Source organism: Silene latifolia, chromosome 7 (assembly GCF_048544455.1).
Source record: "Silene latifolia isolate original U9 population chromosome 7, ASM4854445v1, whole genome shotgun sequence".
In the NCBI taxonomy this organism is placed as follows: domain Eukaryota; kingdom Viridiplantae; phylum Streptophyta; class Magnoliopsida; order Caryophyllales; family Caryophyllaceae; genus Silene; species Silene latifolia.
In genome coordinates, this window is record NC_133532.1 from 12,796,215 (window position 1) to 12,813,718 (window position 17,504).

The 17,504-nt window shown below is 38.7% G+C and overlaps 4 protein-coding genes across 4 annotated transcripts; 2 read left to right on the plus strand and 2 right to left on the minus strand.

Annotated features, from left to right (window-relative positions):
- Positions 1 to 598: 598 nt before the first annotated feature.
- Positions 599 to 1,480, plus strand: LOC141589736 (uncharacterized). The gene has a single exon (XM_074410362.1). It carries the CDS (start codon positions 599 to 601, stop codon positions 1,478 to 1,480), a length of 882 nt encoding a protein of 293 aa, XP_074266463.1.
- A 31-nt stretch (positions 1,481 to 1,511) lies between these two features.
- LOC141591767 (F-box/LRR-repeat protein At4g14103-like) lies at positions 1,512 to 3,652 on the minus strand. The gene is made up of 3 exons (XM_074412214.1): positions 2,579 to 3,652; positions 2,335 to 2,493; positions 1,512 to 1,873 (listed from the first exon to the last, which is right to left on the minus strand). Exons 1-3 carry the CDS (start codon positions 3,584 to 3,586, stop codon positions 1,559 to 1,561), a joined length of 1,482 nt encoding a protein of 493 aa, XP_074268315.1. The 5' UTR covers positions 3,587 to 3,652; the 3' UTR covers positions 1,512 to 1,558.
- A 38-nt stretch (positions 3,653 to 3,690) lies between these two features.
- Positions 3,691 to 8,793, minus strand: LOC141591768 (3-ketoacyl-CoA thiolase 2, peroxisomal-like). Its single transcript, XM_074412215.1, has 14 exons — positions 8,626 to 8,793; positions 7,302 to 7,378; positions 7,116 to 7,200; positions 6,856 to 6,982; positions 6,680 to 6,778; positions 6,290 to 6,357; positions 6,059 to 6,166; positions 5,712 to 5,789; positions 5,370 to 5,502; positions 5,182 to 5,278; positions 4,761 to 4,884; positions 4,538 to 4,646; positions 4,210 to 4,293; positions 3,691 to 3,986 (listed from the first exon to the last, which is right to left on the minus strand). The coding sequence occupies exons 1-14, from the start codon at positions 8,713 to 8,715 to the stop codon at positions 3,889 to 3,891; spliced, it is 1,377 nt and encodes a 458-aa protein (XP_074268316.1). The 5' UTR covers positions 8,716 to 8,793; the 3' UTR covers positions 3,691 to 3,888.
- Positions 8,794 to 10,122: 1,329 nt separating this feature from the next.
- Positions 10,123 to 16,846, plus strand: LOC141591769 (uncharacterized). Its single transcript, XM_074412217.1, has 10 exons — positions 10,123 to 10,276; positions 10,483 to 10,623; positions 11,008 to 11,107; positions 11,611 to 11,754; positions 12,426 to 12,484; positions 13,127 to 13,194; positions 13,299 to 13,350; positions 14,272 to 14,412; positions 15,389 to 15,982; positions 16,368 to 16,846. The coding sequence occupies exons 2-10, from the start codon at positions 10,507 to 10,509 to the stop codon at positions 16,587 to 16,589; spliced, it is 1,497 nt and encodes a 498-aa protein (XP_074268318.1). The 5' UTR covers positions 10,123 to 10,276; positions 10,483 to 10,506; the 3' UTR covers positions 16,590 to 16,846.
- The last annotated feature ends 658 nt before the right edge of the window (positions 16,847 to 17,504 follow it).

The window sequence follows — 17,504 nt, forward strand, 5'->3', positions numbered from 1 at the left end:
CACGAGCCTGATGGTGCGAATTATCAAGGCGAAATATTTCCCTAATAACCATTTTTTACAGGCTGAGTTGGGGACTAATCCGAGCTTTACTTGGCGGGGAATTTGGGAGTCGAAGGATGTGCTTAAGCTCGGGTTGAGGAGAAGGATTGGGAACGGGAACTCCACGAATGTTTGGGCTGACCCATGGATACCGAGAACACAAACCCGGATGATCATTTCGCCAAGAGGTGAGGCGTGTGAGGCTATGACTGTGGCGGAGCTTATACGAGAGGATGGGGGTGGCTGGAATGCAGAGAAAGTTAGAACGCTGTTTCTCCCTTTTGAACAGGAAAGAATCTTAAATATACGGATTCCGTCATATAGCATGGAGGATGATTGGTGTTGGGAATGGGAAAAGAATGGAATTTATTCTGTTCGATCGGCTTATAAGGCTATTATGGGAAGGGACGAGGAGAGCAGTTCGAACGAGGGGTAAACATGGTGGCTCTGGAATCGTATATGGTGTGCCAAGGTCCTACCGCGTATTAAGTTGTTCTTTTGGCAATTTTGCAACAATGCGCTACCTGCTCGATGGAATTTAGCCACACGCATTCATTCGATGGATGTGTCATGTCCAATTTGCTGCTGCGAGGTGGAGACTTGTCTCCACTTTGCAAGGGGATGTGGGTGGGTTGGGGGTTTATGGGACGGGTTGGAGCTGGAAGTAAAGACGAAGGTGGGTTATGAGCGGGTGAGGGAGTGGGTGGAGGACGTTTGGCAAGATTATGATGAGGGACAAAGGGAGTTGTTCATGGTGGGTTTATGGGCGGCTTGGGAGAGGAGAAATAAGATGGTCTTCGAGAACAAACCGGTGCAGATTGATCCGGTGATTAGGAGGGTGCGGGAGCTCATGAGAGAGGTGAAGGAGGGCATAGTGGGGGGTTTCGATGATGCTGGGCAGAAAGGGGAGGGAACTGGGTCGGACATGGAGGGAGGAAGAGGAGGATGGAGACCACCGAGGGAGGGGTTTGTGAAGATTAATGTGGATGCGGGTGTGAAGGAGGGTTGTGGTACGGGTTTGGGTATAATCTGTCGAGATGAGCAAGGAGGTGTGCTGTGGGGATGGGCTGAGAGGCGGTGGGAGGTGATGGAACCCCGGGTGGCGGAGGCGGAGGCGGAGGCGATCTTCTTAGGAATCCATAAGGCGAAGGCTCTTGGGTATTCGGCTGTCATCATGGAAAGCGATTGCAAAGTGGTGGTGGACGAGCTAAGAATGTATAGCAAGGGACGAAGCGATCTGCATATGGTTGTTCACGACATTGTCGAGTTAAGCAAGGACTTAGATAGTGTTGTTTGGTCTTTGGTCAGTCGAAAGTTTAATCGAGTCGCTCATGAGCTAGCTCATTTTAGTCCTATGGGCGAGAGTATCTCGTTTGATCGAAACTCGATTCCTATTTGTATTGCGAACGTTGTTGTGGGTGATTTAAGCTATAATATATAATCCCCCTTGGGGTTTTATTTCAAAAAAAAAAGAAAAGAACACGATAAGATTACCCAAGAAAAGAAAGTACTTAATATACTATGACACTCGAATTGAACATGTAACTGATGCCCTTGGTAACTCTGTCAATGTGCTTACAAGCTCGTGTATCGGAACAACATGATCGTTTTCCGAATAGCATATAATCTCCAACTCTTGCAAAATTGATGCCTTTTGCAGAAGAAATTTGATTATATTAAGCTCCCTTCCCGTCCCATAGTAATCTTTTATCACGATTCGTTTGAGATTAGACTGGAAACATCGAGGACTTGCTTCACTTGATCCCGAATCCTGGTTTTCCAAAAATGTTTCCTCTGTTTGAATAAACTCAAGATCCCCGTAGAAAAAGAATCCCTGAAATAAACGCAGAAAACACTTGACGATACATGTTATTAAGGCTAAACCGGGCAAATGAGTCATTCAGGTCGGGTTCAGGTCTCGGGTCAGATTAGTTTCGGGTCAATCATATATTGGGTCACTTTTGGGTCGGGTCATTTTTGGGTCGGTCATTCTGAGTCGAGTCAATCTGGGACGTTTGGGTAATTTTGGGTCATGATTTTACCTTAATTAGGTCATTTCGTGTCATTTTGGGTTAATCGGGTCATTTTTGGATCTCGGGTCAGCTTTACCAGGTTTAATTAAGGCTAGCTAACGCGCTAACTAGAATTCATTATGTCATAGCATCTTAATCAGATATAAATAAAAGGAAATTTATAAAATAAATTTGAACAAACGATAAGTTTTGCCAAAACAAACGTATGAAATTCAATTGAACGGAGAGAGTAATGCAATATATAGCATGTACTACTACTAACCTCTGGGAAAACAAGTGTTTCTAAGTTAGGTGAACAGGCGAGAATCTCCAATAGCGTTTTATCCCATCTCGCAGCACATGAATTCCAACCCAACTCTAAGGTTTTTAAATTGTGAAACATGGGCAGTTCATCTTTGGACTTGCCTCCAAAAGATATGTTCTGCAATCAGAGAGTAAATCATAAAAAAAAAAAAAAGGTAAATAAATGATTGACACAAAAAGAGTAGAAAGGAGTGCCCACAAACCTCGAGATGATAACCAGTAAGAGATAAATGGGGAGCATAAGACACGAGTCTGAGAAGACTAAGCTGTTTCCGATAAGAAATCTTAGCAGAGTCAGTTGCCGAAGGGAGCCCAATCCTGAGATTAGCTTCAACGAGAGCATTCATATACGAGATGGAGTAGTGATTTGCTACATTGTCCCAATACTGAAAATACTGTAAATTCGGGGTATCAATAACAACAAGTTCGCTGTTTCGCTCGTCATCAGGACAACTTTTAAAAATAATTAATACTAATTTCCTAAGAGACTTAGAAGAGACGGTCAGACGACCTGAGATCAACCGACAATAAGCACATTCCAGTTCTTCAAGGGAAGGGCAACGCGAAATTAATTTAGTAAGGAAGGCATCCCGAAAAATGAGAAAGGAATAGAGGTGAAGTCGTTTCAAGTTAGGGAGAGAAATGAGGGATATTTCAGTACCATCGAGGTTGAGATTGGAATCGAGCTTCAATACCTCTAAGAAATGGCAAGCGAAGAGTTGGTGAGGAAGGCGACAATCAGATGGATTGCTTACATGAAAGGAGAGGTCAAGCTCCTTAAGGCCGCGATGAGCCAACGGATAAGAAATCCATTTTTTAAGACGGGAAGGTTGCAAATCAGGGAAACACAGTCCATTACAAGAATGCCAGTAACTTTTACGTGGAGAGTCGGTGTTTTTATCCCCGCCCACATGAAGTCTAAACCGGGTAAGAGGCTGTGATAAATTATTCAAAACATGATCGACAAAGGAGACAAAAAGAGGAAAGCGATCAGGTCGATGGGGATAATGTGGACAGTGAGATAGAGGGGAATCATCCAAGTCTACAGATGTTAGACAAGTGAAAGCAAGTCTCCTCATTCGCTTACACAATACTTGCGTAGCCGCAACATCCTTGGTTGGGAGCATAGACACTATTTTGCTCACCAATTCATCCGGTAAACTAGTTAATCTATCGACATTGCGACAACACTTTTTCGTATTCCAATACATACTCTTCAGTCTTCACACTGCTACCTAAATAAACGACGACAACGACAAGCCTTAGATCCGACTAACAAAACAATCAACGTTGATTATGAGTAAATATATAGGAGTTCAACTAAAATCCCACACTATCTAGGATAAGGAAAGTTTAATAAGAATAGTTTTTTTATTATTCTTATTTCTTTTATAATTAAATCAATATTAATTATAATATTACCAAAAACTCATGTGACCTGTAAGACCGACTAATATTACCTAAATCCAAACACACGTTGAATTAATAGGTTATACAATATTTCGGGAAATATTTATTTGTCGAAACTGTTGGAGCCAACGGTTTGGGCATTGGATAACTCATCAGCAGCATCTCCCCTTTCAAAAACTGCTGCTGCTCCCATACCAGTGCCTGCACTTCCAAACATTAGATTTGTCTTATATAGAACGGTCTTACATGGGACGTCAACTCATTATTCATGTAGTTATATGTGAAATAAAGTAATAGGGTTCGTCTCAATTCTCATATAGTCTTATACGGAGTATGAGATTGTCTCATACCCCGTACAAGACTCGTTGGAAAAGGTGCGCGTTGATGAAGAATGCTTATACAGAAGGGAGGATTGAGGAGATACCTATACACATTGATACAACTCCAAACCGACAATCTTTACCACGTCGCTTCATCTCATGCAGCAGGGTAGCAACACAACGGGCACCTAAATCAGAGACCAAATAGATCAAATTACTTTAGTTCCGTCACAATTATACAGAAATATTATTGCACCCTTCAACTAACAATGATCTATCTCCAACCAAAATGAGAAAACCGAAGAAAACTGATACTAGTTCCATGGCAAAGAAAATCCTAGATCCACCACTACGTAAACGACTCGCAGTAGCAATTTTGATGTTGAAAGTTTCAAACAATAAAGAACTTTTAAGCTAGTTATAAGTCCATACCTGTAGCACCTAAAGGATGCCCTAGTGCAATAGCCCCTCCATTTACATTGATCTTTTCCGGGTCAAGATCTAACTTCTTACGACAATACACAAACTGAGACGCAAATGCCTGGACAACAAAGATGATATCGGAAATCCAACTAGATGGTAATCAAAAATGCGACACTGACAGGTAGTCAAAATTATACAGAGCGACAAAAAAAAACAATAACCAGATTATAACCTCGTTTATTTCAAAAAGATCGATGTCACTCAGTTCTAAGCCAGCAGCTTTGACAGCAGCTGGAATTGCAACAGCAGGTCCGACACCCATGATAGCAGGGTCAACGCCAACAGCAGCAAATGTCCTGTAAATAAATGACAAATCATTGAATCTAGAACATTGCAAGCCATTTATAAACAAAAGAAATATAGAAATGGATGAAGTTTACGAAATAGCATTCAGAAAATTATTTGCTTGATCAATCGTATCGGTGACTTTAGCATACGTGTTTTAATTATTTGAACTTTTGTGCGCAAAATATAACACTCAGGTTCCGAATAAACAGATTTTACGACTATGGCTTAACCGCCATCTACGAATAAATTAAAAACACGCAGAAGACTACCAGAGCCTATACATATATGCATAACTTAATTTGTACCTAAATACGCCAAGAATAGGTAGGCCTCTGCGCATAGCGTCATTTCTCTTCATAAGAAGCACAGCTCCAGCACCATCGGTCACCTGGCTAGAGTTGCCTACAAGACAAAAGTAAAAATTGAAATTGAATATAATAGACTATAGAAAGCTTGTAAACCAGAAAAGGTCCTGACAGTCAGTGGCCTATACCAGCAGTTGTTGTCCCATTTTCCTTGAAAACGGGCTTCAATTTTGCCAGGTCGGATAGAGTTGCGTTTGGCCGAATACCATCGTCCACAGAAACAGTAATATGCTTTTCTTCTCCGGTTTTAGAGTCAACAAGCTATAAAAGAGTATTAAGATCAGAGACATTCAAGGTAATGAAAACCAAAATAAATGTACACTCGATTTGTTCAGAGGAAAATACTTTCAATGAAATATTTGAGAAGAGCCTAATTTTCAGTTATTTTTTTTGTCAAATTTTCACCCTTCACAAAATCCATCCAAGAGAAATAAAGAATCCATTTTTCGAGGAATAAGGATGGAAATTACCTTAGTTTGTACAGGTATAAGTTCATCTTTAAATTTACCACCAGCAGTGGCAGCAGCAGCCTTTCTGTGAGACTCCACCTAATACGTCATTTCAAAGGAATTAATGCCGGCGCTACTACTAAATAATGTCAGTTTTGACTGATATTTTCTCATGATATACAACTGTACAACTTTTTAAAATGATCAGTCAAAATCTGGGCAAATTTTACATTGTAAGTCACATATATTAGGAGAAATAAATGGTAAAAATTGACCTCGATAAATCGTCAAAGTCGAATGGGGACACTAAGTTTGATACAGAGGCACTACAAGTCTGCAACATAACAACAGATAATGAGATGACTTACAGCAGCCTGGTCTTGCTCTTCCCTTGTAACACCAAATCGGCTTGCAACGTTTTCCGAAGTGATGCCCATAGGAAGAAGACAATCTTGAGCTTGAGCAAATTCTTTTACCTACCACCATAACAGATATATTACATAGATTTAAAACCAAGTCCAACGTTTCTCTACAGTGCAGGACATGGCTATAAGTCAACCCTTTGACATTTACTAAAATTGCGAGGATGTAAATCTTACTCTAGGATTCACAGATCCTTTCAAACTCTTGAGATCCGTTGTCATGGACTCCAATCCTGCACCAATACCTGCAAGTCAAAAATCCAAGGAGATGATTCTCGTTGCCCACAATGAAAACTGGGTTTTTTACAGAACATTCACGCGACACCCCAGAGATTTGCCACTTTGCACGTGGTACACCTCCTTTTAAACAAAAAGTTTGACCGACAATAGCTCGTGATCACAAGTTCAGAAAGCAGCTTGTGGGTAACGAAGTTGGGATATGCCCTTTAGGCTCCTTACGGGTAGGAAAATATTTGTAGGGGAATTATTTTATTTTTATTTTATGGACATTTTTCACTCACATTTTCCCTCATACTTTTAAGATTCAGACGAAGTGATGGTACTCACCAATGTCATAGAATCCAGCTTTAATGGCTGCAGCTACATCAGCAACTGCCTGGAGGCCTGACGAACACTGTCTGTTCACAGTTCTTACCGGAACAGTCTCTGAAATGACATGAAGTTAGAAAAAATTCTAATCATGACTGAATCAACAAAAGTTGAATAAAAGGACAGCGATATACCAGGAAATCCAGCATAGAATGCTGCCATTTTACACTCGCTGGCTCTCTGAGATCCCGGAGGAAGAACAGTTCCCACAACAATATCCCCAACTTCAGCTGGGTTCAAATTTGTTTTTTCTATCACTGCCTACAACAATATTACCCCGGAAAAACAGGATAATCAGCATAACCCTAGAGCATTATACATTAGACTTGTGAAAAGGGACGGTGTAACATAGAGATGAAGGAAAAATGTTCCATGGATACCGATAAATCAATACCTTTAACACTGTTGAAAGAAGATCATCAGGATATGCATCTTTGAAAGCACCTCGTTTTGCCTTGCAAAGTGGAGTGCGGTATGCTCTGCAGAGTACCCAAATACATTCTAGTGATAGGAACTAATATATTTACATGGTTATAAACTTCAAACCATCTATTAAACAAACAATACAATAACAACTTACGCAACAATAACTACATCATCCCCAAAAGCACTAGTTCTGTGATAAGAAGACGAATTTCCAGCGCTACAATTAGATACCTGAAACAGCCACCACAACAAAGAAAGAAGTGAAAACACGAATTTTGAAGTGACAACAAACTAAGGCATGCCTTGTTCATATCTCAACATTTAAACTATGATTTCATGAGTTGGAAAGTGTTGTCTTGAAACACAGGACAACAAGATTAACCCAATGCAAGGTAAGGGTCAATGTACCCAAACTTACCTCTGAGTTGAAATTAGAAAACACGTAAAGGTAACCTAATAACCGATTTCTGACAAAACGGGCACTAAGAGACAAATGAGGGAGTGTGATACAGAGACAACAAGGTCGCAACTCAAAGTTTCTCGATTTCTGAAACTTTTTTGTACATCCTCAGTATACATACAGTCATTACATGTAAGTGTCAGTTTCCGTATCTTCTCCAAATAATTGATCATAATTCCGGAAACAACAGGGTCGAAACTCAAAATTCCTAGATTTTTTAAGAGGGTTCACTTCACAACAATACTTTCATATTGCACAAAGAGATTATTAAAAAGATTCTTAAAAGGAAAAATCAAAACTTGCATATCTAATGCTCCGTACTCAACAACCCCTTGAACCAATCATAAACCAAAACTAGAAATTTCATTGATCTCAACTACTCCTAGATAACAAGTCCCAGCTAACAAAGTACTCACTCCGTTCCGATCATTTATTTATGTCTTTTGAAATACACCTTACAAACAATGAAAAGGTTAAACAAATGATCGCGACAAAAGGAAGCACAACCTTTCTTTCCACCAACTTTCAATCAAACCTCATTTCTTAAACATGGGTACTAATTCAAACTCAAATAAAAACATAAAAATCCAATCTTTCCTACAAAATGCATTATCTACATAAAAAACAAAGACAACCCAAGTACCAAAATCTCTAAATACATCAACCAACAAAGTAAATACTTTAATATGTTATAAATATAATAGTTGGAACTCAACTATCACCCTAATGGCATCTATCAGAATTACACAACTACACATAATCTAAAACAATACCCTCTATCCAGTCATTAAGCAAATGTAAACTATTCACCGGTACAAAGGGAGTATATAATTTAGAATAGGAATACTTTGGTAAGGCGATTTTACACAAATCTATCGTAAAACATCTTTTAATAATCACATTTAATTACCCACTAAGAGGATTATGTTTGATCATTTTACAACTATATTAATGTGAAACCGCCTTACATAAGACTAATTCAATTTAGAAACTTAGAAATGAGATAAGTGTGACATACAGACAGAAATGCCTCATAATTATGATCAGATGAAGATGGAGGACGAAGATGATCCAACAGAACTTTTTGCCTGTTCATTGCTTTCTCCATTTTTGGTATAATTTTGCTTAATTTTATCTGAAAATATTACTTAGGAAAATAATTTGATCAACAAATATTGTTGGAAAAATAACGGTGGTCAGATTATATATATATATGGGTTTTTCTATCCCCACTAGGCATAGGATAAGAAACCTAAAAGGGGAAAGAATTAGTGATTTTTATGGGAAATTGCAATGTCCTATCACTTTAAAAGAAAAATATCATTAATTCTTTCCTTTTTAGGTTTCTTATCCTATGCCTAGTGGGCATAGGATAGGATAGAAAAACCGTATATATATAAACTAGGAAGAAAATCATAGCCGTATGAGTAAACGAATGAAAATGACTATGACTATTGGAGTTGTAGTTAGCACTTTGATGTCAATGTTGAAAACGTGGTTTACTATTTTGTGAATTGTGTGTGAACGTAATAATGTAGTCCCTACATTTTGTTTTGTGCTACAAAGTTTTCTGTTTTTTTTGGTACTTTGAGTTGAGTTGAAGTTCTATTTTTTTTTGGTTGACCTAACTCGATAACAACACACCCAAAAATTAAAATAAAACTTTACGCTACAATCCTTCTTTAACACTCGTAAGTTGAGGTGGGAATTGTGTCAGTCGGGTCGGGTCATATCGGGTTCAGGTTATGTCGGGTCAACCAACCCTTTCGGATCGGGTTCGGGTCGTTATTGGGTCAGAGGTCATTTCGGGTCAAAAAGATGTATCAGGTCTAGTTACTATTCACATTTAGGGCTGGTCAAAAGTGCGGGTCGACCCGGCCTGGCCTGGACCCGGCACGGTCCGGACCCGACCTGTCCCGACCCGTCTCCCAACCTAGCCGGCCCGCGCCTATACTTGGGCTAGTCCGGGTCCCCAAATCTCAAGCCCGACCCGTCCTAACCCGGACCCGTCCTAAACCCGCCTAACGGGTCACCTTTAACCCGGCCTGACCCGACCGTCCTCTATCTCGGGCCGGTTTCGGGTCTCACAAGTCAAACCCGGCCCACCCCTGGACCCGACCGACCCGCACCATTGAACAGCCTTATTCACATTACTTCCATTTTTTTACTATTAAATTTAGCTTTTATCCATTATTTGGCTTAATTACTTCATTAATGATGTTAAATGATCAATCTAAACACAAAATCATTTTCATTTTAATCAATATAAAGCTTAATAGTTGCCGGATCATCAATTTAATCAGGTCGATTATCGGTAGGTAGATGCTGGGTTTGGGTTTAGGTCACTGATCATCGGGTCATGCCGGATTACGGGTCGTCATCGTGTCAAGTCGGGCCAATTTCAGGTTGAAATATTCTCGAATTTATCATTCAATTTGCTCAGATTCGGATCGGGTCGGACTTATCACCTCTACTCGAAGTCGTACAAATATTAATGGCTCGATAACAATACACCCGCAAACCGAAACAAAACCGCAGTGGAATATTAGTACAGGGATAATTACCAACCTCGACAAAATCAGCGGCAACAAAAATGGCGACGTATCATTGCTAAGTAGCGAACTCGAGAAACTTTGATCATCTTACTTCGCCATTAATCTCTTTTCTCGGTACAATCATCTTCCTCGAACTATCATCGTATCTAATTGTCGATTATATTTATATTATTTCTGTGTAATTTTTGTATTTGGATTAGAAATTTCTGTATTCGGAGATTTTAGGTAATTGCGATTATGTAAACGATGAGCTAAACCTAATTTGAATGTGTGAAATTCACTAGTTCATGTAATTTGATTGATTGTTTTTACTATTTCAGCTTATTGTACCATCAATTTGGAGGATGTATAGAGTAATTGGTGTAAAACTCCATGCAAATGCTCATCCTTTGCAAGGTTTAAAGAGGTTCTTCTGTAATGGCGCTGGTCCTAAACCCGTCGGCGCTAGTAGCTTTGATACTGTGAGTATAGTTTCAACTTAAAATTCTTGCATTTGCACGAGATTTTTAGCTTTATGTTTGATTGTTGATTACAATTATGATGGCACTATTTGGCAAGTCACTGAGTATATGTTTCGGGTTTTTGGTGTTGAATTGATGAAATTGTGAGTTGTGAGTGTTAGTTTGTTGTAAAGCTGGCATATAGGGTTTGGGGTTGCGAAATTGAGTTGTATTTAGAATTTTTGTTTCGAGTTGTCTGTTGTCATTCATTTTATTGTTAGTGGTTTTAAGAACGGTGTAGGCGTTCCTGTTGTTTGAATGTCCCCTATGATCTGGTTGCTTTCTCAGAATTTAACTTCACGAATAATTACCAGGTAAGTGAGTTGTTATTATTGAATGTGACAGGATCGTAAAAGAGAGAACCAATCAGCTAATGATGTTCAAGAGTATGATGTTGCTATTGTTGGAGGTGGAATGGTTGGCATGGCCCTTGCTTGTTCCTTGGGTTAGTTTAAAACTACTTTTTGTTCCCAATTGTCGATGGTATCTACACATAGAATTGAATCAAGTATACACGCTAGCGGAGTGAAAATAATTTTTTTTTGTAGGGTGTGAGGCAAAAAAGTGAAATTTGGGTTTGTGGGGGAGGGGGAGGGGATATGAAAGGTAAGAGCAAACATTACTACTGGTGAAAGTGTTAAAATATTACTCGGTACGATTGTAATTGGTCGCAAGATGTACTCCTTCAGAATTGAGGTAACTTCTTTATGGATGGCTTGGGTGGGTGTTAGGGGGGGGGGGGGGGGGTGTATTGTTCTATTAGAAAGTCAAGGGGAGGATGGTTTCTGTCCCTATGTTGCCCTAGTCCGAAACTCGCAACAGGATTTTTGGGTGTGTATCTTTCGAGATGTTTTAAGCCTTAGAACTACGTGTGAACAATGCTAAAAGTAAATTTTATGCTGAAAATGTGATATTGATGTCGTAGTCTTGTTCATTCAATCGTTGCAGCTCGCTCTCCTTTAACCAGGAATCTGAGAGTTGCCATCATCGACGATAATCCTGCATTGACGTCTGAAGGTTTGATTAATAAAGATGACGTCCCTGATCCTAGAGTTAGTACAATTACACCAGCTTCGATCTCTTTCCTTCAAGGTATGTTGTTAGCATTTATCTTTCTGATTTTTGTGCCTATAGAAGTTGCCATCATAGACGATAATCTTGCATTGATGTATCCCCTGTCATTTTCACCATGTTAATTCTTCGATGTTCTAAGTTCTAACCCTTTGGATATCCTACGTGGCCTTCCGGTCTCCCTTTTAGTTTTAAAAGCTCGCCTAGGCCTAAGGAATGATAAAAAAAATACTCCCTTTGGATATAAATTTTCTTCCTATTTCTCTAATATATCCGAGGAGTATTTTATTGAAATGAGAAGAAAACAGAAAGCCAGAGGGAGTACTAGCCAAAATGGCTCGGCCTTCTTAGGTGTGCTTTTTTACTTCAGGCACGTCTAACGAGTACCGAGGCACATCACTATGTGATTTCCATATTCTTTTCTCCTTTTTCTTTTACTATGCCATGCCTTTGCCTATTATCTCATCAGTACATGTTATCCCTCTTTAAAGCCAAAAAAAAGGTATTTGTGTGCAGTATATTAATTCTGAAAATACAAATTTGTTTGCAAAAACAGCATGCTTCTTGTGCATGTGGAGCACGCCTTTGCTTTGTGCCTTGAGCTTTATTAATTAGGCCCTTGTTGCGTTGGTGGAGTCAGTAAACCCAACGCCTGTTTAAAACTTAGGGTACCTTACTAATAAATATTTCAGATATTGGAGCATGGAAATTTGTTGAACAGCAGCGGCACGCTTATTTTGATAGTATGCAGGTAATATTTGTCATGTTAATCCTGTTTTTTTACTTTCTTTTCGTATCGTACTGTTTGCATGTAGATGTTGGAGAATTTTTGTGTCAAATGTGCCGTCCTTGAAATTTTGAATTTTTATATTAGTTGATTGGGTAAGTGTACATTACTATAATATATTCTCTCTACTCCGTATTATTTATTCGCAAATTGCTTGTTAGTCGAGCTTAGCCTCTTAGGTATAAAGACAAATCAGTTAGACTTGTTATAGCTGGGAAGGGCTTGGCTCCACAGCTCCTGACTTTTCTACTATCAGTGGCTCTGCAGCTCCTGACTTTTTTTATTACCAGTCGACACTAAAGGACATACAAAAACTGCTTGTTTGGTAATTACTGTATTATATGTTATGAACCGTTACATGCAACATTCTAGCGCCTCCGCCCCTTAACAAACTTTCACTTCTGGAAAAGGGACTTTTAATCTTGTACATAGGATATGGCTATATTTGTGCAATCTTCTGGATGTGTAAATGGGATAGTCAAATGAATATTGTAATTCTGTAGTCATTGGTCTTTTGTCTGCCATTCGTTATACCTTATTCTACCATTATTATTCCATCTATGCGAAGTCTGTAAAACATGATGTATGTGTTGGCATCCTGTGCAGGTATGGGATTATACTGGTCTAGGTTACACCAGGTATAATGCAAGAGATGTTAAAAAGGAGGTACTCGGGTGAGCTTTTATTATGAAATAAAGCCTTTTAAAACATAGAACTTTGTTTTACGATGATCTATAGTTCTGTTACAAAAGACTGAGATTGTTGCTTGTCACATTAGGTGTGTTGTCGAGAACAAGGTACTCGTCAGATCTCTGTCACTGTGTATACAGGTAAACTTCTAACTATAGTTCCATGATTTGTTCTTTGTAATGTGTGAGATTATTGAGCTCTTAGTTAGTCGTAACTAGCCTCCTAGAATTCAGGAAGTCTGTGTTATAACAAACATACTAACTTAGTTGTCCTAATTAGTTTAGCTGACTTAGTAGTTTTGATGTGACAATGTAGGTGCCAGATCGTATATAAAGACCGCTTGTATCATTCTCTCATAATTAATACATTCACTCTCTTCCACTCTTTATATCACTGCAAATTCTCTCTTTTCTGAGATTTCTTCCTTTCATCCACGGATGCCATTTTCACCATGGAAATAGCTTACATTCACCACCTCTGCTCATGTTTTTACATAAAGTGTTAATGAGAAGTCTTGCTCCTTTGGCTGAAAAGTCTTGTGCTAGCCTTTGTTTACTCTTACATATATGTTCCACCATCTCACTTCCATCAGCTACTAGTCTCTATAGCTAGGCTGGTAGTGGTAAGGCAAATAGTTTCATGTGCAGGTTGGATATGTGATTTTTGTTATCTCGTCACCTTCATAGAGGTCTTGCGGGCTGCGGCCCGCACCAAGTAGGGTAAGGGGGAGGGTCAGGGATACAAGTCATACAAATTATGTCCAATTAACCTTCAACTAATAATAAAATAGCCACCTGTTGCTTCGAGAAAATGAACACAAATTAATTAGTGCTTTCTAAACAAAACTCATGCTTTTTTGGAGGATCATTTCCTCTATGATCACATATGTTGACATTTACTTCTGTTTTTTATCTTTTCTCTAAGAAAAAAAGGCTGATTTGTTGTTAAAACGACTTATCCTCTGCCCAGTGTTATTCCATCTATCTATATAAGTTCTGTTTTTATATGTTCAGATGATCCTTCTATGTTCAATCTTACTGAAATAAGTACTACTTTTGCAGGATAATGGATCCTCAAGGACATTACATCCTTCAAGAGTGGCGTCCATCGATTTGCAATCAAGTGCGTCGTCGACAAAACTAGAAAGCGATTTAGCTCAGCTGAAGCTTACTGATGGCAGCAACTTAGCCGCAAAATTGGTGGTAATTACCTTTCATTATGCTAAAAAAATTATAAATAAAGCAGGGACATTGCAAGTTGCTGAACCTCTTGCATGTTTGGTCATAGTGCAAGTGTTAGAAAGTCTAATCAGGTAGGGGGTTATTTCGTTGGTGGGACAGTGAGTTTTTAAAGTGGTTTCAGTGTTCAAATATCTGCATCAAATTACAAAAAAAAAAAAGGGCAATAGGGAGGAAATGTGGGATTGAAACCAATTGTTTGTTAAAGAAGTATGAACTGATTGAACTCTCTCTCTTTTCTATTTATTTGGAACTGAAATTAACTTGGAAGTTGTTGAACAAATATAATGATATGTTAAGTTGATACTTTGCTGAGACACTTTATGTTTGGCAATTTAGTGTTTCTGCATGGAAATGCCATGTGATTAGGTGCTGTTAATCTGGGACATTATTTCTGAACAGCTTTACTAATAGAAGTCATGCATTTTCTACAGTTCTATGAGCTAGTAGTTATCTGCATTGAACTCATTTGCTTAAGAGGGAACTTTGGAGGTCTCAAACATGAACTTACCAGTCTTTAGGCTGCTGTGTCATTGTACCTAATAGCCCTTGATTTGGAGAAAGGTTGGTGTCAAAAAAATCCGTCTTTTTATGTGAATCCACAACCTTGGAAATATATTCAACTCATTGTTGTCTATGACTCTATGGTTGACAAAAGTAGATGGTATTTTGATCTTCAAGTGACGACCACTTCAACATGCACCTGTCTAATGGCAAGTGTCTTTGTTGGGTTGCAGATGGTTAATGCATGTTTAACAATCAAGTTTACTTTTTTTTGTTAGGGTTAAGTGAGCCACAAGGGCATTTTTTGATACTGTCGGGTTGTGACTTGTGAGCATTGGTCATGATAATGCCACTCAATGACTTTGCCAACTAAGCTTTGCCGGCATTTGCATCTAGGTTACTTTGTCACGTAATGATTGTTGAGCTTTTGTCTCAGGTTGGAGCTGATGGGGGAAGGTCTCGTGTAAGGGAGTTGGGAGGCTTCAGGTCAACTAGCCACAAGTATCCTCAGAATGCAATTATCTGCACAGTCAAACATCCTTTGCCAAACACTTGTGCTTTTCAGAGATTCCTTCCGGATGGACCGATTGCACTTTTGCCAGTAGGGGATAATTACAGCAACATTGTGTGGACAATGAGCCCCAAAGAGGCCCTAGACCGCAAATCAATGACTGAGGACGATTTTGTCAAGGTTGTAAATCACGCGTTGGACTATGGATATGGTCCTCACCCACGGTCAAACTTGAGTATAGATAAGTTTCTCTCGAGTTTTACAGCAGATGTAGTTTCGTCCAATGAATCCTTTGGAATTCCACCAAAAGTCATCAACTTGGCATCAGATAGAATGGTGTTTCCTCTGTCTTTAGTACATACGGATGCATATGCTAGAAAACGTGTGGTTCTCATTGGCGATGCTGCTCACACTGTTCATCCTCTGGCTGGTCAAGGAGTGAATCTTGGGTTTGGAGATGCATCGGCTCTTTCAAAAGTTCTATCTCAGGGAACTGCCGTTGGCATTGACATTGGGCAGGTATTATATGCTGTTACTTTGACTCTTCATAGTACATGTGTCTGACCGTGAGACACCTGGACACTTCATTTTAAGCCAAGAACATGATTTTTTTCATAAGATAATCGAGTCCAATACTTTGACACGTTTACATAGATTTTACGGGGTTCAAAATTCCTTTTCTTTTCCACTGTACGTAAATGGAGGACTTTAAAAAACTGGGACCTTTGAAACTACTACTACTCCTACATCCAACAAGCCCTGAAATTGAATCATAACTCGGTGAAAGCTAAAATATTTTTTCAGCAGTCAACTAGCCAAATTTTGGTCCGTGTTTCATGATGCCTGTTTCCTGTCTTATTAACATACCGTGTAACAATCTTATCGACTTGCTTGCTTGATACAGCTATCCCTATTGCAAAAGTATGAAGCAGAACGGAAACCCGCAAATTTTATGATGGCGACAATTTTGGATAGTATTCAGAAGGGATACACCATCGACCTTGGACCGTTAAATGTGTTAAGAGCTGCTGCCTTCCATGGAGCGCAGTACATTTCACCCTTGAAGAAGAACATTATCTTATACGCTTCCGGTGAACAGAAATTTCCATTCTTTTCCTGGAATTGAAGCTTTCTGAACCTGGCTACTCAACTGCCTTCATGACATTCTAGTTTGTAGTGTTTCCATCTTTTGCAATAATTATTTTTCCTCTTTTCTTTTATGCTACACTTGTTTTGAAGTAGTCAGTGTAAATAATCTCGTGTAATGTCGACTGCCTAAGAAATTATCACATTAACACAAATTTTGTATATGCGTCGAAACCTAAATTTTAATTCTAGAATCAGCCAATGTCGTGTTAATCATTATGTCCATATTTTCCTTTCAATTTTGTGACAATAAAAATGTTTTTTTTTTTTTTTCGAGTAGAGAATATAATAGGGAGTAATTGTAATATCAAGCCTACCTTTACCTAGTCTAGGAGACAATATTATCAAATACGGTATTTAATTTAACGGATAATTCGCATGGCGCCCTTAAAGTTTGCCTCATTGGACGTGGTATTCAAAAAATTAAGTTTGTGCGCGAAATACCCTCCAACTTTCATTTTTGGTACACTGTAACCAAAACCATCATATCTGTTAACTTTTGTTAGTAATATTGCCTATGTGTTGTGAGGTTAATGTTAAAAAATGGTGATGGGTGAATTAACAAAAAAAACCACAATTAATTTGAGATTTGAGCTACTGTAACCATCATATCTGTTAACTACTGTAATCACCATCTCACCATTGCCTTGTTAGAGATTTGAGATTTGAGCTTTGATCCTCTAATCCTCCGTAGTATCAACAAAAAAAACCACAATTAATTTCAAAGACCCACAAATTGCTAAAATTCATCATCAACACCATCTATAATCCATTTTTAAAATTATCCTCAAAATCAATTTGAAACCAGATTTTTCATCTCAAACCTTAAGATTTTAATTGTTAAAAAAGGTGTTATCTTCTTTAACATTCCAAATTTACAAGCCCATTGAAACTC